We start from the raw sequence: 21,847 nt of genomic DNA, 5'->3' as shown, positions 1-21,847 counted from the left end.
GGTTGCATTCCGTTTTGGCGTTTGGGTTCATCCACCTGACCAAGACATATTGCCAGATTGGCGGCCGAACAGCCAATCCGGCATATTGACGCCCCAAGCCACCTAATCAGAAACCATCTTTGTATAAATATGTATATCTTAGTCTGAAATTCGACCAAGGGCAGGTCTGATTTGCCTAAAGAGATCCACAAGGTCTCTGGTTTAACATCTGTACTCACCACCCAATGCCACTTTTTAGCTGTGGTCTACATTTTCAGCCTCTGTTTACCCCAGAACTAGATAACTGAATCAGCCCTGTCCCCTGTCCACTCGTATTGCTTTGTCAGTTTGCTTCTACAGTAGTATACTACTCCTAAATTACACTAATATTATTTTGGGAGGCATTCTGGACCTGATAAACCTTTAAACTTGATGATCAAAGAGATTCATTTTCACATTCTTGGTGGTACGGTGCATGTAGGGGTTAAAGGTCAACAACTCTTGTGGTCTAGAGCAGTGAAGGGCAGTGTTAAAATATTCTATCGGGTGTCCAGTATATTGATGACTTGACACAGGGAAATATGCATGGAAGAAAATAGTGATGACTACGAGCCAAAGGGAGATTGATCAGTAATGGAGTTTGCTAGGTGCAGATCTAGTTTTTGGGGTACAGGAGGAATGAATGTGATTGAGGGGCTTAGAAAAAAAATGAAGGCACAGAGGAATTCAGTGATGTCTCCCCTGTAATGCCCGCACTCAATGTACAGTACATTTCACATAAGTTACCGCTCCTGTATAGCAGTGACTTACGGTCCCCTTGAAAAGTGCTTAACATTCTTCAGAAGTTTTAGATCCCGTCTGGTCAGTGAGGTAGCAAAGACAAATGAAATATTAGCTGCTCATTTTAATGTGATGAGAGAAGCATCTGACAGAGAACATCACGGGGGGGCCCAGACAGCGAGCTCTTAAATAATTTCACCAAAATATTTTCTGCTTAGTTATTTGTCAGTCGTGGGGTGGCTGAGATTCGGGCACGTGGCGCGCATTGATCATGAGTAATGACGGCCATTGAATTGTTCAAATAAAAATTTTTACAACAGCTTTGCATATGTCCAATTTGGCTTTTAAATGAAATGTTTATGGATACAACATTTTACACATAAACAGCAGATTTAGTCACTCTTCTGGCTTAATAGAAAATGTATCTGTTCAACAAAGTTTGTATCAGTCAATAGAACATGGAGGCCCTGGAGCTGGAGAACCACAAAAATGATAAGGGCTATGGAGGGTCTCAGTTATGATGTAAGATTAAAACAATTAGATTTATTTAGTCTGGAAAAGAGGAGACTAGGTAGGAACATGATTAAATTATATAAATATATGAATGGTCCCTACCCAAAAATATGTTGTTCTAGTTTAAATTAAATGACAAGGTCTGCATCGGGAAAAACAAGTTTTAAAGGAGACAGGGCTTCTATACTGTGAAAACTGTAGATCTATGGAATAGCCAAGCTCAGGCGCTGGTCGCTGTACGGACAGCAGAGAGCTCAGGCGCTGGTCGCTGTACGGACAGCAGAGAGCTCAGGCGCTGGTCGCTGTACGGACAGCAGAGAGCTCAGGCGCTGGTCGCTGTACGGACAGCAGAGAGCTCAGGCGCTGGTCGCTGTGGGGACAGCAGAGAGCTCAGGCGCTGGTCGCTGTACGGACAGCAGAGAGCTCAGGCGCTGGTCGCTGTACGGACAGCAGAGAGCTCAGGCGCTGGTCGCTGTAGGGACAGCAGAGAGCTCAGGCGCTGGTCGCTGTACGGACAGCAGAGAGCTCAGGCGCTGGTCGCTGTAGGGACAGCAGAGAGCTCAGGCGCTGGTCGCTGTAGGGACAGCAGAGAGCTCAGGCGCTGGTCGCTGTAGGGACAGCAGAGAGCTCAGGCGCTGGTCGCTGTACGGACAGCAGAGAGCTCAGGCGCTGGTCGCTGTACGGATAGCAGAGAGCTCAGGCGCTGGTCGCTGTAGGGACAGTAGAGAGCTCAGGCGCTGGTCGCTGTAGGGACAGCAGAGAGCTCAGGCGCTGGTCGCTGTAGGGACAGCAGAGAGCTCAGGCGCTGGTCGCTGTACGGACAGCAGAGAGCTCAGGCGCTGGTCGCTGTAGGGACAGCAGAGAGCTCAGGCGCTGGTCGCTGTACGGACAGCAGAGAGCTCAGGCGCTGGTCGCTGTAGGGACAGCAGAGAGCTCAGGCACTGGTCGCTGTACGGACAGTAGAGAGCTCAGGCGCTGGTCGCTGTACGGACAGCAGAGAGCTCAGGCGCTGGTCGCTGTAGGGACAGCAGAGAGCTCAGGCGCTGGTCGCTGTAGGGACAGCAGAAAGCTCAGGCGCTGGTCGCTGTACGGACAGCATAGAGCTCAGGCGCTGGTCGCTGTACAGACAGCAGAGAGCTCAGGCGCTGGTCGCTGTACGGACAGCAGAGAGCTCAGGCGCTGGTCGCTGTACGGACAGCAGAGAGCTCAGGCACAGGTCGCTGTACGGACAGCAGAGAGCTCAGGCGCTGGTCGCTGTACGGACAGCAGAGAGCTCAGGCGCTGGTCGCTGTAGGGACAGCAGAGAGCTCAGGCGCTGGTCGCTGTAGGGACAGCAGAGAGCTCAGGCGCTGGTCGCTGTAGGGACAGCAGAGAGCTCAGGCGCTGGTTGCTGTAGGGACAGCAGAGAGCTCAGGCGCTGGTTGCTGTAGGGACAGCAGAGAGCTCAGGCGCTGGTCGCTGTAGGGACAGCAGAGAGCTCAGGCGCTGGTCGCTGTACGGACAGCAGAGAGCTCAGGCGCTGGTCGCTGTAGGGACAGCAGAGAGCTCAGGCGCTGGTTGCTGTAGGGACAGCAGAGAGCTCAGGCGCTGGTCGCTGTACGGACAGCATAGAGCTCAGGCGCTGGTCGCTGTAGGGACAGCAGAGAGCTCAGGCGCTGGTCGCTGTACGGACAGCATAGAGCTCAGGCGCTGGTCGCTGTACGGACAGCAGAGAGCTCAGGCGCTGGTCGCTGTACGGACAGCAGAGAGCTCAGGCGCTGGTCGCTGTAGGGACAGCAGAGAGCTCAGGCGCTGGTCGCTGTAGGGACAGCAGAGAGCTCAGGCGCTGGTTGCTGTAGGGACAGCAGAGAGCTCAGGCGCTGGTTGCTGTAGGGACAGCAGAGAGCTCAGGCGCTGGTCGCTGTAGGGACAGCAGAGAGCTCAGGCGCTGGTCGCTGTACGGACAGCAGAGAGCTCAGGCGCTGGTCGCTGTAGGGACAGCAGAGAGCTCAGGCGCTGGTTGCTGTAGGGACAGCAGAGAGCTCAGGCGCTGGTTGCTGTAGGGACAGCAGAGAGCTCAGGCGCTGGTTGCTGTAGGGACAGCAGAGAGCTCAGGCGCTGGTTGCTGTAGGGACAGCAGAGAGCTCAGGCGCTGGTTGCTGTAGGGACAGCAGAGAGCTCAGGCGCTGGTCGCTGTAGGGACAGCAGAGAGCTCAGGCGTTGGTCGCTGTAGGGACAGCAGAGAGCTCAGGCGCTGGTCGCTGTAGGGACAGCAGAGAGCTCAGGCGCTGGTCGCTGTACGGACAGCAGAGAGCTCAGGCGCTGGTCGCTGTACGGACAGCAGAGAGCTCAGGCGCTGGTCGCTGTACGGACAGCAGAGAGCTCAGGCGCTGGTCGCTTTACGGACAGCAGAGAGCTCAGGCGCTGGTCGCTGTGGGGACAGCAGAGAGCCCAGGGGATGGTCACAGGGAATTATAGAGAACTACTAACCTGTACCGGTATGAACAAAGCAATTCAGATGAGAAACTTAGTGATGGGTCGTTTACGAACAATTTAACACTAAGAGTCGGCTCTTTTGTGTGAACACTGGGAGTTGGCTCCATACAGGGAGCCGATGGCTCACTTAACCCCGCCCCTAAATGGGTAACCACACCCCTTTAATCCAACAACTATCGGGTTAAAAGTGTTGTGGAGTGGGGTGACTGGCTGAATGAAGCTCCCTATTATATATTTAATAGGGAGAGGTTTAGGTACCAGAAGAGCCGGCTCTTGTTAGTGAGCGGAGCCTAATGATCCAGCTCACTGAGAAGAGCCAGAATTCCCATCACTAAAACTTACTTCTTAGTTCCAGCTGCCTCTGTCTGTGCCTTTACTTCTCTTCTCTTACTTAGCTTCCCCTTATTCCTGCCCCCTCTCCTCTTTATAGACCTCAATGTGGTCTTGCTGTCACATATTAAAAAGAGAGGGCAATACATGGACTCCAATAACTATATAGATAGATATACAAACAGACAGATAGACATGAGATAGACATAATAGATAAATGTGATGTTATATTAGGTGCACACCATAGAAACCATAGAAAATTGTGCAAAAATCAAAAACATTTTTGCCACCCATTAAGTGTCTACAAGCAGGGCCACCATCAGGGGGGATTTAGTGTGACTGTGTTCAGGGGGGCCCATAGAGGAGAGGGGGCCCTAAGTTACAGAAAACCCTCCTCCCTTCCCAGGTGCAGAGAACTCACTGTGCACACAGGGCTAAATTATCATTCTGTGTGGGGCGGGGGACCCACAAAATTTACCAGTCAGGGGGCCCAAACTTCCTAGTGACGGCCCTGTCTACAAGTGTCTCTCCCTTCAGTTCTCGTCTTCCCCTTTCCTTACATCTTGTCTGCAGTGTTTTCTGCATAAACCACAGGGATTCAGTAGAATAATTCTGTGTCCGCAGTCTTCGCTGACTTTCCTTCCTCTTGGAATAATGAGACATAAACATGAAATGATGTGATTCTTTTTCTGCAGCTGCCATGCATTTTATAACAGACCTCACCAAACTTGGACTCATCCTGTGCGGAGTGTCGCTCTTCTCTGGATACGAAGGAAAACCTGTGACGTGAGTGTTCTGTGGTTTTCTCCAAAGCTTTTATGGAAGTCATAGAAAATGTACTCCAGACATGACACAAGTTACTATCAAAGCTGCAACATATTATCCTGCAGAGTACTTGTTACAGATACCAACAAAGTAAGACATTACAGACTAAAAACGTAGTCATATGAAACAATAGGGCCCTGCTCGCAAGAGCTTACAATCTATAAAATACCAACGTTCTGAAAATCTCATTGTTACTCTGGGTTCACATCACGTTATTTTTCATCCGCCAGATGTATACTGCAACGTAAATGTTTAAAAATGAATAAAAACTGATGCATTCTTTTGTCCTACATTTTCATCTTCTGAATCCATGACCATGTGACTTTACCAAGATAAATAAATTTATGATCCAAATTTGGGCATGAAAACAGATGTGACGGATTGATGTATACACTGTAACACTTCACACAGTGGTCGTCCATAGACACCAATCTTAAGAAAGAGGTACATGTTTTGCATACAATTTCTAAAATTATATGAAATATATAGGAGCCCACATTTTTATCAAAAAACACACAATTGGATACGCCAAAGCATATGTTTAGATACTTTTTTTTTTGGGTGAAAAAACGTGTCCGTCAGCAGTATGCAAAAAACGGTATGTGAACCCAGCCTTAAATACCATCTACAGTAAAGAGAATATAAAATATTCTCTAATCCCGATATGTTACTGTGTATATAATCACACGCAATTCTCACACATCAGTACTGATACATTGTAACAAACCTTCATTTTTTAAATATAACCTAGTTTAGGTAATAATAGATGAAAGCAAATTGTATCTGTCTAACCCCAATCATCCCATAACAATGTAATATGCAAGTTGTGACTCTCAAGCAGTCTTCTTTATTTCTTAAAGGGGTTGGCCACTTTACTTCATGTTTTCTTTAATGTGTGTGTTAGGGGGGAGGGAGGGTGCGGATAGATGGTAATTTACCAATATACATCTATTAAAAGTTCTGCTCCACTTTCTTTATATGTAAAGTGAAGCCTCCTGTCTTTGACCTCATTAGCCAGAGATTCCTATAATAATAATTCATATAGCACACACAGATTACTCTGTGTCAAATTGGTCCCTGTCCCCATGGGGCTCACAATCTAATCAGCCTACCAGTATTTTTTGGATTGTTGAAGGAAACTGGAGGACCCAGAGGAAACCCATGCAAACACGGAGAGAATATACAAACTCTTTGCAGATGTTGACCCTGGGACTTGAACCTGGGACCCCAGCGCTGCAAGGCTATAGAAAGACAGGAGCCTTCACTTTACATATCAAGAAAGCGGAGCAGAACTACTAATAGCTGTATAATGGTAAAATACCGAATATCCTGCCCCCACACTTATTCACACATTACAAAAAAACATGATATAAAGTGCCCAACCCGTTTAAGGCCATGCTGGGGGTTGTAGTTCCGCTACAGCAGGAGGTTAGTAACCTTTAAAGGGTTACCAGATTTTACCCCATGAAACTACTAATGCCTCAGGGGGTAAAATGTCCTTTCTAGAATCAGTAAATGGTTAAATAGTTGATGCCTTCCTCAGATACGGATACATTCTGCGTAGCTGACATTGTATCTATGCGTTGGTTCCAGGCGGCGAGCAGTCAGTGAGATGCAGCTGATGCACAACTACGGAGATTTCCGCCACACGCTGCAGAGACAGGAATGGCTGCAGCTGAAGTTACAGAACCTGCACCCGGCGTCGGTCAGCACCCCACAGGAAGCGACACCCAAAGTGGCCGAAAGTAAACCCCAGAAACCTCACAAGAAAGACAAGTCAGTGGACAACCGGACCAAGCACCCTGCGCACCAGAACCATAGATCCAGCGGGAAGAAATCTCACCGACATAGCGCCAAAACCAACATAGAAAACAATATAAAGCCTGATATTCAGTGATCTCCCCTCCACACGACACAATGGTAACTACAGAGACCAAACCTCACACCTCTAGTAAGCCTCTCCCCTGCTCTGTCTCACCCCAGTACTTTCAGAAATGATCATTTACTGCAAAATATATATAAACCTTGACCCCCTTGTGGTCCAGTCCATGTGACAAATATACAAATATGTTTATATGGTTTTGTCTTAACTTTTTCTCTCCTGCATTCCTCATAGTATGAACTAGGACAGAAACATCTGCCCCGACTATCAATTAAGTAAGTTATTAGGACTGATTTATGAAGTCGTCCGTGGTTGTTTTTCTTCCTTTTTTCGGGATGCACTTTTTGACTTTTCAACTTCACTTAGAGATGGGTCAGATTTCTATCGTGTTAAATTTTTAAAGTGTCAAAAACTGTCCCAAATGTGCTTCATCTCCACCAACCATTTCTTCATACAGTCTCATGGGTCATTTTGCGGACACAATGTGGCGAACAATCCCTGAATGTTCATCAAGTGACTCAGCATTCCTGTTAATTACTTTTGTGCTGTGTTCAGACTCTCTGTGGCTCTATGTTTACACATGTGAGCACTGCTGAATTGGAGAAGCTGTAGCAGGAGAGCTATGTGTCACCCTGCTCCATCCATCTCCTTGTGTCTGTCAGTGAGGACAGACTGTGTAAAGAGACACAGAGGCTGACGCCATGAGCAGTGCGAGAGGTGAAGCTGTGTATATATGCAGAGGTCAGCACGGTGAGAACAGGGAAAGGCTGAAGCTCTCAAATGAGGCAAAGACACAGGCACATCCAGAGACATATTTAATGGAAGAGATTTATTGAAAAGTTGTCCAACCCCTTTAACTAATGTCTTACTTTTTTGCATTAATTGCTCACAATAACTGATGCAAACAACTGAAGAAATTACTGAAATGTGAAATGGTTCTTACGCCCAGTTTCCATTTGCATTGGGATGTCACCTTTTGAATCTGTAATGGCAGAAATTGGTCAAGTTTCCTTCAGTTCCCATAATGGTGGAAAAAATTATGCTAGCTTCTGCAACATTGTTTCCACCATAGAAAACAGAAGGACATGGATAGAAGCTCCTCATAGAACATAGTGCGCCACATCCTGATACAGGTTTGCAACATTTTGATAATGTTTAGATTGTACACAGACAGCAAAATGAACAAAATGAATCCCTCCACATGTCTAGTGACATGTCCAGCCCAATAACAACTGATCCATCTCTATTCGATTTGCACAGACCGATGCAAACGATCACCGATTGCATTTTGATCTGCATTCATTGCTCATCCTGTCCAGGACGTAAGAACTGTACTTGAATGAATGTTGTGGCCCTACCACATATACAGACTAGAGATTTTCTCATAATTCTACATTTTTTTGGATGATTTGTATAAGATACCTTAGTAAGACGCTTTATAATCTCCTGCAGCTCCTCTTTTGTATATTACACTTACATTCCTTTAGACGTAGTGGGTTATTGTAAAGTTCTAGGACTCTTCTAGTCACGTCTATGTCATCACATTTTTGGCGTTGGAGTCATCCTTCTTTCCACTGAAACAAGAAAAAAATTTATAATTATTTTTTTTTTTCTGGTAGTCATTTCTGTTCATGTTAAAAAAAGCACTTTAATTGTATTTATTTTTTATAATGTAAAGTTCTGAGTATAACTTATTGTCTCATGATCATTTTTCTATTCTGTAATGAATAAAACAGATATTTGTATGGGAAACGTGGTGCGATGTGTGTAATGTTTGCATCCGTTGACTCCTCTTAGCTGTAATATAATTAGTATGGTTTTAAAGGGATCTTGTCTACAATTTACTGTCACAAATCAGTCACAGACTGACACCACCAGGGGGAGCTAATTGCCTACATATAGCAAGACCTCCCAAAATTGTATTTACCCCTTCTGATATTGATAACCAATTGTTACGCTCCTGGAAACAGACAGCTCCATCCACCTTATAGTGGCCATTCCGTGGAACAACAATGTAGCTCTTGTTCAAGTAAATGGGAGCTGAGCTGCAGCAGCAGGACATGGCCACTACACAGGGGATAGAGCCATCTGCATTTCCTCAATCATCTGCATAGTTATAATGTTGGTGGCTGCTAAGAACAGCTAAATTTTGAAGGTGTTAGTTGTTGGACCCGCATGACTCCTAAGGATAGGATATAATGGGGCTTATTTACTAAGGGTCCACGGAACACACTATTGTTGGAATATCCGTCAATTTCCGATGTGCACCACATTTAGAAGGTTTTTTTGGAGCACGCTATTGGATTTTGGCGCATCGGTGCCACCTTTCATGCGACAGAAACCAGGGGGCGGGCCATCGGACGATCCGATGGATTCGGACTAAGCGCGGGACACTTACTCATAGATCCAAGTACAATGAATTATGTAATCTAATTATAAATGCCATCCATGGACCCCTTCCTTTAAATTATGCTAATGAACCAGTAGGGCTGAGGGTGGTGACACACATGGCGTTTTTAGGCCGCTTTACTAAAAACGGCCCAAAAACGCCATGTGTGTCACCACCATTAAGGGAAGGGGGGTTTACCAGAGCCCCTCTGTGCTGTAGTTTCACAGGCTGTGCAAAAACACTTCCCCCCCCCCCACTTCTGAGCAGAGGGAAGGGGGAAAGTGCTGGGGGAGCGGGAGAGAAAGTTTAACAGCCTGTGACTCTACATTATGGAAGGGCTCTGGCAACACCCAAAGAGCTCTTCTGGTCCATTAGCATCATTTTAAAAGTTGATTTTAGAACACCCAAAAAGCTCTTCTGGTCCATTAGCATCATTTTAAAAGTTGATTTTAGAAGGAGGTCAGGGATAACATATATAAGAAGATTCCCACAGTCACGGTGCCCGGATCTATGAGTAAGTTTCCCTGGTTTATCATGATGGATTTTGATGGTAGATTTCCTTTAATCTCCTATTCACCAAATAGAAACTTAATAATAATTATGGGTCCTGCTGCTGGAAACCCCTGGAAATTGACAAAACGGAGGACCCCAAGGCATCCAGATTTGTCCTGTATAGGACTTCATAGATTGGCTGTCCTGTAAGTTGTATGATAAGACCTATAGAAATCAATGGATCCCAGAACAGGTTTCTCCTGTAGTCCATAATTTATATTGGAATTATGGTCTGGCTTACAAGACAGATGACCCCAGTCCTAGTGTGAATGGGGACTTACAGAATCAGCAACCACTAGTGATCAGTAGGGGTCTTAGCAGTCTTCCCGGAATGTCATAACAATCAAAATCACTACAAAACTACCAAAGTTTTATCATCAAGCCACATAACATTATAGTTTTGACTGCCGGAAGTGTATTATCACAGGGATATACTTGCAGTGCCTCACCACCAGATAATAAAAATAACATATGACACATGTTACCTAAAATAGAAGCAGGCGAGAGCAGCGTGATGAGAGTTGCATAACACACACTCCTAGCTGGTTAATATACTGCTATTATAGAAAAATCATCACTTGTAACAAGTAATGTATAGATTTCATACGCAGTATACTGGAAAACTTATGCTATATATTATAATGGAAAACCCAATAAGTCTGTGGCATGGGAAAGGTAACAAAACAGCAGTTCTGTGCTGCTGTTTTGCAGGGAAGCAGGGACTCCTTGTATCATCTATGAGTATGAAGCATGGAGTCCCATCCTCTGCCATGTGGTGAGTCTATGAAATCCGGCCACTGCACTGTCCGTAGTTCATGGACCGATAAAAATTATTTGCTGTTGGCCCTAGTGGCCATCTGTAGGGGAGGGATCTGTCACTTATATAACATGTTTGACTTCCAGAATCTTAATGCAAATTTAAAATGTTACATTAAAACTCAGTCTGAAATCTTATAATTCTAGGAACTGTAATATTCCAACAAGAGCTGAAAGTGAAAAACAATGAACAGTCTAATCCACTAGGGGGCAGCATTAATGTATAAACATTGCGCGACATTTATCAGGACTTGTTCTACAGTTTTTTGGCACCGGTGGTGGAGCCGATCATTGAATACATCACTAGCCCTATTGTATGTATGAAGATACTGTAGCTTGTTTTTAGTTTATGCTTAGTTTGTGAGATTGAAAACTAAAAACAAAAATAAAACTTTGTGTCACAGGAAGTAGTGACGTCAATTGGTAGTGTACATTTGAATAACAGACTCAAGAAACCTCTCCGCAATCCAATCCAACTACTATAATACTGTCCCCTATGTACAGGAATATAACTACTATAATACTGCCCCCTATGTACAAGAATATAACTACTATAATACTGCCCCCTATGTACAAGAATATAACTACTATAATACTGCCCCCTATGTACAGGAATATAACTACTATAATACTGCCCCCTGTGTACAGGAATATAACTACTATAATACTGCCCCCTATGTACAAGAATATAACTACTATAATACTGCCCCCTATGTACAGGAATATAACTACTATAATACTGCCCCCTATGTACAAGACTATAACTACTATAATACTGCCCCCCATGTACAAGAATATAACTACTATAATACTGCCTCCTATGTACAAGAATATAACTACTATAATACTGCCTCCTATGTACAAGAATATAACTACTATAATACTGCCTCCTATGTACAAGAATATAACTACTATAATACTGCCCCTATGTACAAGAATATAACTACTATAATACTGCCCCCTATGTACAAGAATATAACTACTATAATACTGCCCCCTATGTACAAGAATATAACTACTATAATACTGCCCCCTATGTACAAGAATATAACTACTATAATACTGCCCCCTATGTACAAGAATATAACTACTATAATACTGCCCCCTATGTACAAGAATATAACTACTATAATACTGCCCCCTATGTACAAGAATATAACTACTATAATACTGCCCCCTATGTACAGGAATATAACTACTATAATACTGCCTCCTATGTACAAGAATATAACTACTATAATACTGCCTCCTATGTACAAGAATATAACTACTATAATACTGCCCCCTATGTACAAGAATATAACTACTATAATACTGCCCCCTATGTACAAGAATATAACTACTATAATACTGCCCCCTATGTACAAGAATATAACTACTATAATACTGCCCTCTATGTACAAGAATATAACTACTATAATACTGCCCCCTATGTACAAGAATATAACTACTATGATACTGCCCCCTATGTGCAAGAATATAACTACTATAATACTGCCCCCTATGTACAGGAATATAACTACTATAATACTGCTCCCTGTGTACAAGAATATAACTACTATAATACTGCCCCCTATGTACAGGAATATAACTACTATAATACTGCCTCTATGTACAAGAATATAACTACTATAATACTGCCCCCTATGTACAAGAATATAACTACTATAATACTGCCCCCTATGTACAAGAATATAACTACTATAATACTGCCCCCTATGTACAAGAATATAACTACTATAATACTGCCCCCTATGTACAGGAATATAACTACTATAATACTGCCCCCTATGTACAGGAATATAACTACTATAATACTGCCCCCTATGTACAAGAATATAACTACTATAATACTGCCTCTATGTACAAGAATATAACTACTATTATACTGCCCCCTATGTACAAGAATATAACTACTATAATACTGCCCCCTATGTACAAGAATATAACTACTATAATACTGCTCCCTATGTACAAGAATATAACTACTATAATACTGCCCCCTATGTACAGGAATATAACTACTATAATACTGCCCCCTATGTACAAGAATATAACTACTATAATACTGCCTCCTATGTACAAGAATATAACTACTATAATACTGCCCCCTATGTACAAGAATATAACTACTATAATACTGCCCCCTATGTACAAGAATATAACTACTATAATACTGCCCCCTATGTACAGGAATATAACTACTATAATACTGCCTCCCTATGTACAAGAATATAACTACTATAATACTGCTCCCTATGTACAAGAATATAACTACTATAATACTGCCCCCTATGTACAAGAATATAACTACTATAATACTGCCCCCTATGTACAAGAATATAACTACTATAATACTGCCCCCTATGTACAAGAATATAACTACTATAATACTGCCCCCTATGTACAAGAATATAACTACTATAATACTGCCCCTATGTACAAGAATATAACTACTATAATACTGCCCCCTATGTACAAGAATATAACTACTATAATACTGCCCCCTATGTACAGGAATATAACTACTATAAAACTGCCCCCTATGTACAAGAATATAACTACTATAATACTGCCCCCTATGTACAAGAATATAACTACTATAATACTGCTCCTTATGTACAAGGATATAACTACTATAATACTGCCCCCTATGTACAAGAATATAACTACTATAATACTGCCCCCTATGTACAGGAATATAACTCCTATAATACTGCCCCCTATGTACAGGAATATAACTACTATAATACTGTCCCCTATGTACAAGAATATAACTACTATAATACTGCCCCTATGTACAAGAATATAACTACTATAATACTGCCCCTATGTACAAGAATATAACTACTATAATACTGCCCCCAATGTACAGGAATATAACTACTATAATACTGCCCCCAATGTACAGGAATATAACTACTATAATACTTCCCCTATGTACAGGAATATAACTATTATAATACTGCCCCCTATGTACAGGAATATAACTACTGTAATACTGCCCCCTATGTACAAGAATAAAACTACTATAATACTGCCCCCTATGTACAAGAATATAACTACTATAATACTGCTCCCTATGTACAAGGATATAACTACTATAATACTGCCCCCTATGTACAAGAATATAACTACTATAATACTGCCCCCTATGTACAGGAATATAACTCCTATAATACTGCCCCCTATGTACAGGAATATAACTACTATAATACTGTCCCCTATGTACAAGAATATAACTACTATAATACTGCCCCTATGTACAAGAATATAAATACTATAATACTGCCCCCTATGTACAAGAATATAACTACTATAATACTGCCCCCTATGTACAAGACTATAACTACTATAATACTGCCCCCTATGTACAGGAATATAACTACTATAAGAGTGCCCCCTATGTACAAGAATATAATTACTATAATACTGCCCCCTATGTACAAGAATATAACTACTATAATACTGCCCCCTATGTACAGGAATATAACTACTATAATACTGCCCCCCTATGTACAAAAATATAACTACTATAATACTGCCCCCTATGTACAGGAATATAACTACTATAATACTGTCCCCTATGTACAAGAATATAACTACTATAATACTGCCCTCTATGTACAAGAATATAACTACTATAATACTGCCCCCTATGTACAGGAATATAACTACTATAATACTGCTCGCTATGTACAAGAATATAACTACTATAATACTGCCCCTATGTACAAGAACATAACTACTATAATACTGCCCCCTATGGAAAAGAATATAACTACTATACTACTGCCCCCTATGTACAAGAATATAACTACTATAATACTGCCTCCTATGTACAAGAATAACTACTATAATACTGCCCCCTATGTACAAGAATATAACTACTATAATACTGCCCCCTATGTACAAGAATAGCTACTATAATACTGCCCCCTATGGACAAGAATATAACTACTATAATACTGCCCCCTATGTACAAGAATATAACTACTATAATACTGCCCCCTATGTACAAGAATATAACTACTATAATACTGCCTCCTATGTACAATAATAACTACTATAATACTGTCCCCTATGTACAAGAATATAACTACTATAATACTGCCCCCTATGTACAAGAATATAACTACTATAATACTGCCCCCTATGTACAAGAATATAACTACTATAATACTGCCCCTATGTACAAGAATATAACTACTATAATACTGCCCCCTATGTACAAGAATATAACTACTATAATACTGCCCCCTATGTACAGGAATATAACTACTATAATACTCCCCCCTATGTACAAGGATATAACTACTATAATACTGCCCCCTATGTACAAGAATATAACTACTATAATACTGCTCCTTATGTACAAGGATATAACTACTATAATACTGCCCCCTATGTACAAGAATATAACTACTATAATACTGCCCCCTATGTACAGGAATATAACTCCTATAATACTGCCCCCTATGTACAGGAATATAACTACTATAATACTGTCCCCTATGTACAAGAATATAACTACTATAATACTGCCCCTATGTACAAGAATATAACTACTATAATACTGCCCCTATGTACAAGAATATAACTACTATAATACTACCCCCAATGTACAGGAATATAACTACTATAATACTGCCCCCAATGTACAGGAATATAACTACTATAATACTTCCCCTATGTACAGGAATATAACTACTATAATACTGCCCCCTATGTACAGGAATATAACTACAGTAATATTGCCCCCTATGTACAAGAATAAAACTACTATAATACTGCCCCCTATGTACAATAATATAACTACTATAATACTGCTCCCTATGTACAAGGATATAACTACTATAATACTGCCCCCTATGTACAAGAATATAACTACTATAATACTGCCCCCTATGTACAGGAATATAACTCCTATAATACTGCCCCCTATGTACAGGAATATAACTACTATAATACTGTCCCCTATGTACAAGAATATAACTACTATAATACTGCCCCCAATGTACAGGGATATATCTACTATAATACTTCCCCTATGTACACTAATATAACTACTATAATACTGCCCCCTATGTACAGGAATATAACTACTATAATACTGCCCCCAATGTACAAGAATATCTACTATAATACTGCCCCCTATGTACAAGAATATAACTACTATAATACTGCCCCCAATGTACAAGAATATAACTACTATAATACTGCCTCCTATGTACAGGAATATAACTACTATAATACTGCCCCCTATGTACAGGAATATAACTACTATAATACTGCCCCCTATGTACAGGAATATAACTACTATAATACTGCCCCCTATGTACAGGAATATAACTACTATAATACTGCCCCCTATGTACAGGAATATAACTACTATAATACTGCCTCCTATGTACAGGAATATAACTACTATAATACTTCCCCTCTATGTACAAGAATATAACTACTATAATACTACCCCTTATGTACAAGAATATAACTACTATAATACTGCCCCCTATGTACAAGAATATAACTACTATAATACTGCCCCCTATGTACAAGAATATAACTACTATAATACTGCCCCCTATGTACAGGAATATAACTACTATAAGAGTGCCCCCTATGTACAAGAATATAATTACTATAATACTGCCCCCTATGTACAAGAATATAACTACTATAATACTGCCCCCTATGTACAGGAATATAACTACTATAATACTGCCCCCTATGTACAAGAATATAACTACTATAATACTGCCCCCTATGTACAAGAATATAACTACTATAATACTGCCCCCTATGTACAGGAATATAACTACTATAATACTGCCCCCTATGTACAAGAATATAACTACTATAATACTGCCTCCTAGAGGTGAGGTTGTGCGTGGTTTGAGCTCCTGAGACCTCTGCATGTCTGGAGATAGCCCAGGGCGGGGCCACCCTGGGTGGGGAAGCTCCCCAAGCAAGGCCCAGGCTCCAAGGCCTAATCTGGCAAACAGCAACCAGCCAGCTAAAGAAAGGGATGTAAATCCTAAAGTCTTTATGGAAGGAAGCAGCAGTGGCAGCAGTGCAAGTTCCAGTAATGGAAGGACAGTCGGTGTGGAAGTAGGAACATGTAAGAACCTGGTGAAGCCAGGTATGACTGAAAGTAAAAGTAAGCTGTTGGAAAGTCCAAGAGCAAGAAACATGCAGAGTGTGCAGCAGCCTCCATCCCAGGCCTCAGGTGGACAATCCACTTCCACCCCGGGCAGGCAGAGGAGGACATCGCTGGAGAGACAGACCATCCAGGAGAACCTGCAGCAGCGAGTTATGTTACCAGCGGAGCGCACAAGGTCTGGGGGCCTGCAAGCTGGAAAGGAGACCAAAGGCGGCCAGGAAGGAACATCTAGAGGTACCACTAATGTTGTGTCTGCAAAACATCCGGGGCTCAATCGCCCATTAGCAGTTTGTGACCCCAGTGCAGATACAGCGACCGCAAAACACCAGAAGTCCCAGGACTCTGTGCCAAAATCTCAGGGGCCAGGAAAGAGCGGTGGTAGTGTGGCTACAGGATCCAGGCCTGCAAGCAAACAGCACCCTAGCAGCAAACTGCAGCCCCCATCACCTGAGCTCCAGCTGGCCAGACAGATCCCAGGACTGGTGAGGAAGATGGAGACACTCAAAATCCAGAAACTTCACCTGCAGAAACAGATAGACTGCACTTACAAACTGAGGGCAGCAAACCCAGGGAAGCAGGTCCTGCTAGACAAGAAGCTGGACTCACTGGCCAAACAACTGGCTGACGTTGTGCAGGAGATGGAGGCCACCATTGAGCAGATGGGACCAGTGGGAGAGACATACAGGAACCAACAAAGGTTTGAGAGAGACCAGGCCTCATCATCCAGGTGTGAGACCCCGCAGCCCCATGTGAGACCCATACTGCAACCAGCAACTCTGCCTTTTGAGGAGGGAGTCGTGTATAAGAAAAGACAGCAACAGCCAAGTCCTGCAACAGCTCCCAGTGATGCACCACACGTCCCAGCAACCGCTGGTGATGCACCACACGTCCCAGCAACCGCTGGTGATGCACCACACGTCCCAGCAACCGCTGGTGATGCACCACACGTCCCAGCAACCGCTGGTGAGGCACCACATGTCCCAGCAACCGCTGGTGATGCACCACACGTCCCAGCAACCGCTGGTGAGGCACCACAAGTCCCAGCAACCACTGGTGAGGTACCACAAGTCCCAGCAACCTCTGGAGAGGCACTGCAAGTTCCAGCTGTCCGTGGACTATTACCTGATAACAGCAGTGAAGTGGAGGAGGCACCACAAGTCCCAGGTGGCAGTGCACTTCAGGAGGACTCTGGACTCCTGCCAGAAGGTAACTCTGTAGCACCTCAGGGTGTATCTACACAGAACTTTGTGGTGAGGGCTGTATGTGAGCAGGACATTCAGGACTGTGATCTGCAGGAGCTTAATGCTCTTAATACTGTTGCTGATATGTCTGGAATTGCTGATATCTCTGTTACTGAAATGTCTGAAATTGCTGATATTTCTGTTACTGAAGTGTCTGAAATTGCTGATGTCTCTGTGGATAATGTCCTAGCTGAGCAGGCATCTCAGGTGCAGTCTATGGAAACTGGAGACACAGAGGGCCCTGATGTTGTTGCGGAGGGAGCGGGTCAATCTACGGCTGAAGAGTTCCCCCCCTTAGTTACACCACAGACAGCAGAGCCCCATGGTCCGGGTGGTCAGCAGCCCCCTACTACTGATGGTCCCCGGCCCACACATCCCCTACAGCAGGACAGGGGTCAGTCATCAGGTAATGCATGGAGTCGTGGTTCCCCATTTTTCTCCTCTAGCACCCATTACACCGGCCAGGCTTTCAAGAGGAGGAACGTTGTCAGGTTTAGGCATAGAGGGGCTAAGGAGGATCTGCCTGACAGGAGACATGTGGTGAGGGACATGTTATGCACCCAGATGGGTTTCCAGCCAGCCGACATCCTGGCAGTGATAAATCTGCCTGACAGACAGGGGTATGACATTAGTTTCAAGCTGATGTCTAATCTGGACCGGTTCTGGGCTCAACAACCCCGTTATAGAGATACTGAGGGGTGGAACAAGTTTAGTTTCATTCCCATCTCCAAACTAGATACAGCGATTGTCACCATAATGTTCTGGAACGAGTCTGTCCCCCCTCAAGATATCATCATATGGCTCAAGAGACATTGCACCCTCATGTCAGACATGACCAAGACCAGGGATGAGGATGGGATCTGGACCGGGGGGTGGAGGGTCCTGGTTAAATTACATCAGAACCAGAACATCACCCATCACCTCCCTAACTCCTTCTTTATCGGCAGAGAGAAGGGTGTGTGTTTCTATGTCGGTCAGCCCAGGCTATGCTTTAGGTGTGGGAGATCAGGTCACGTGGCAAGTAACTGCACCGCAGTGAAGTGCACCCTGTGCGGGGACCTGGGCCATGTGAGCGCCAACTGCCAGACCATCAGATGCAACCTTTGTGGTCAAATCGGTCACCCCCACAGAGACTGTCCTGAAGCCTGGCACAACATCTGTAGGGACCTCCCCGATGAAGACCTGATGGAAGGGGCAGATGTACCAGATGAGGAGCAGGAGGAGGAGGCACTATTGTCAGGGTCAGTGTGTACTGTGCCAGAGACCCCGGATATTAGTGGTGCTACCCCGGACCATCCAGGGATAGCTAACATTGAGGGGGACATGGAGGTAGTGGAGCAGCCTATAGAGCAGCCAGTGCCTGTCCCTTCCCCCGAACTGACACCGACCACTGGGGGAAATCATAGTGTTAAAAAGAGGAAGAAGGATAAGAGCACCAGAAAACCCGAGAGTGCGTGGACCACCGTCCAAAAACCCTCTAAAATGAAAATGCAGAGTCAGGCTGATGTTACTGTAACCACAAATAGGTACAGTGTACTGTCTGAGTCAGATGGAGAGGAGGAAATAGAGAGAGAACTGAAGCGCATGATGGAGGAGTATGATGATGATCCAGGGGGGGATCCTCCCACAAAAAGGAAACCCCTTCATGCCGAGTCTCAGTCAGTATGGGATATGGAAACCGGTAGTCAGGAAGACAACTCTGACTCTGACTTATGATGATGGGGATGGTCTTTCTTCTTCTTTTTCTAATGGCGCACTTCCATCTTACTGTGATCACCAGTAATGTAAACAGTATTAGGGCTAGAAGGACCAGACATGTTGTGTATGATCATCTAAGATATCTCAATGCCGATGTGTTTTTCTTACAGGAGACCCGTTTAAACACCTTGGGTCTCATGCGAGAGGCGGAGAGAGATTGGCAGTCTGGTCCTTCCTTTTGGTCGCTGGCTGTGGAGCCTTATGCCGGGGTCTCCATCTTGTTTAACACCCACAATGTCACCGTCCACAGACTCACTGAGATATCGATGGGACGGTGCCTGCTGCTAGAGGTCACCATCAGAGGCAGAAGACTCCGGCTCATTAACATCTATGGCCCACAGACAGTGACCGAAAGGACTCAGCTTTTTAACGATGTAAAGCCTTATCTGTTCACATCAATTCCTGTCATCATGGCTGGGGACTTTAATGCCACCACTACCACCAGGGACAGGAACGGTAGGCCCCTTACCAGAGACTGTAAGGTCCTAAACAGTATTATTCAGCAGGCTGGCCTGTCTGATGTTTTTGTACAGGGTGGTAGGAGTCCAAAGTTCACCTACACCTGTGCAGGACGCAGCAGCAGGATAGATCTCGCTCTGGTAAGTCCTACTGAAGCCATCAGTGAGAGAATGGAAAGGAATGTCCCATATTCGGATCACTTTGCCTTATATTTTTGTTTGGGTTCCTCTAAGTATCCTGATGTTGGAAGAGGACTATGGAGACTAAATTCTAGTCTGTTAGATGATATTTCTGTCCAGGAATACATTTCATCTTTTTTGCTGCACCAACTGGACAGAGTGGATTTTTATGACAACATGGCTGACTGGTGGGAGGACGTCAAGGAGGAGATCCGGTCCCTCTTGCAGAGACTGTCAATTAAGAAGGGGAGAAGTAAGTACAGCCAGTATCTGAGACTGCGTAAAGAATTGGAGTCACTCTATTCGGCGGGTGGGGATGACCAACAAAGGATTGACCGGCTGAAATCTGAGATAAGGCAGTATCAGTACAGTAGGTACACCTCCCTGGTAGTGGAAAGGGACTATGGAACCCGAGGGGCACCGGATCCATTTGAGAATTGCCGGGAGCGTGTAGAGAAGAAACTGATCGCAGGTCTCACTGACTCCCAGGGTGTTTTACAAGAGTCTCGGGAGGGTATCCTGGGAGTGGTGAGATCGTACTATACTGACTTGTTTCAGAAGAAGGCTTTGGATAATGAAAAAGTGACCCAATTCTTGGAGGCAACTCCAGGCCCTGACACTAGAGAATTGGACTTTTCTCCTTTGACAGCAGAAATAACAGTGGAGGAGATAAAAGAGGCCATTGATAAGTTACATCTGAAGAAGGCACCAGGTCCAGATGGTATTACAGCAGAATTTTATAAGAAGTTCAGAGACCTCTTGGCTCCAATCCTCGTGGATGTTTACAGAAATTGTCTAGAAAATCACCTGATGCCTCCATCCATGAGGGTCTCATCGCTAATTCTGCTGTCCAAAGGGAAAGAGCCAAGTGACATCAAGAACTGGAGGCCGATCGCCCTCTTGAATGTTGATAGGAAAATTCTGGCAAAAATCCTCTTTTCTAGATTAGTCTGTTTGTCCCCGGCACTGTTGGCAGGCTCTCAGTACGGCACAGTAAAAGGGCGGAACATCTCTGGAGCAGTCATCTCGATAAGAGAGATGTTTGAGAGATGTAAAGCTGAGGTGTGGGAGATATGTTGTAGGTCTGGACCAGGCTAAAGCCTTTGACAGGGTTGATCACGACTATCTATGGGCCACTTTATCAAAGTACGGTATTCCGGGAGAATTTGTGGATTGGCTCAGGACTTTGTATAGAGAGGCTGAGAGCTTTCCTCTGATCAATGGTTGGCAGGGTGACACTTTCAGGGTAGAGGCAGGGGTGCGACAGGGCTGCCCCCTGAGTCCACTGCTGTATGTGTTTGCTATAGATCCGTTCCTGAGATCACTGCAGCGGTGTGATTTTCAGGGGGTGCCGGTCCCCCATTGCTTGCCCCTGGATGTTGTTGCCTACGCGGATGATGTGACTGTGGTGATATCTGAACCTCGTGAGGTGGAGATGTTGTCTGCAGCCATCAGAAGTTACTCAGAGGCCTCCGGGTCTCTGGTCAATCTTGAGAAGAGTCA

At 44.0% G+C, this 21,847-nt stretch overlaps 2 protein-coding genes across 8 annotated transcripts in view; one reads left to right on the top strand and one right to left on the bottom strand.

Moving 5' to 3' along the window:
• Window positions 1–8,425, top strand: part of PTH (parathyroid hormone) — a 34,203-nt gene extending 25,778 nt beyond the window's left edge. For all 5 annotated transcript variants that reach the window (XM_072118910.1, XM_072118907.1, XM_072118906.1 and 2 more), the window contains 2 exons: window positions 4,773–4,863; window positions 6,496–8,425. In XM_072118910.1, the coding sequence (XP_071975011.1) occupies window positions 4,778–4,863; window positions 6,496–6,799 (390 nt within the window). In that variant the 5' untranslated portion in view covers window positions 4,773–4,777 and the 3' untranslated portion in view covers window positions 6,800–8,425. The remainder of the gene's footprint in view (window positions 1–4,772; window positions 4,864–6,495) is intronic.
• The window catches only part of DHCR7 (7-dehydrocholesterol reductase), a 93,014-nt gene that overhangs the window by 67,454 nt on the left and 3,713 nt on the right, over window positions 1–21,847 (bottom strand). Inside the window, exons 1-2 of one of the 3 annotated variants that reach the window (XM_072118904.1) lie at window positions 17,256–17,274; window positions 8,262–8,358 (exon numbers count right to left, since the gene is read on the bottom strand). The gene's annotated coding sequence lies outside the window, so the exon portion shown is untranslated. Of the gene's footprint in view, window positions 1–8,206; window positions 8,359–17,255; window positions 17,275–21,847 lie in introns of those variants that run through there. The other 2 variants (XM_072118903.1, XM_072118902.1) reach the window with 2 other exon arrangements.

This window comes from Engystomops pustulosus, chromosome 7 (genome assembly GCF_040894005.1).
Source record: "Engystomops pustulosus chromosome 7, aEngPut4.maternal, whole genome shotgun sequence".
In the NCBI taxonomy this organism is placed as follows: Eukaryota; Metazoa; Chordata; class Amphibia; order Anura; family Leptodactylidae; genus Engystomops; species Engystomops pustulosus.
This window is presented reverse-complemented; position numbering and strand designations above follow the sequence as displayed.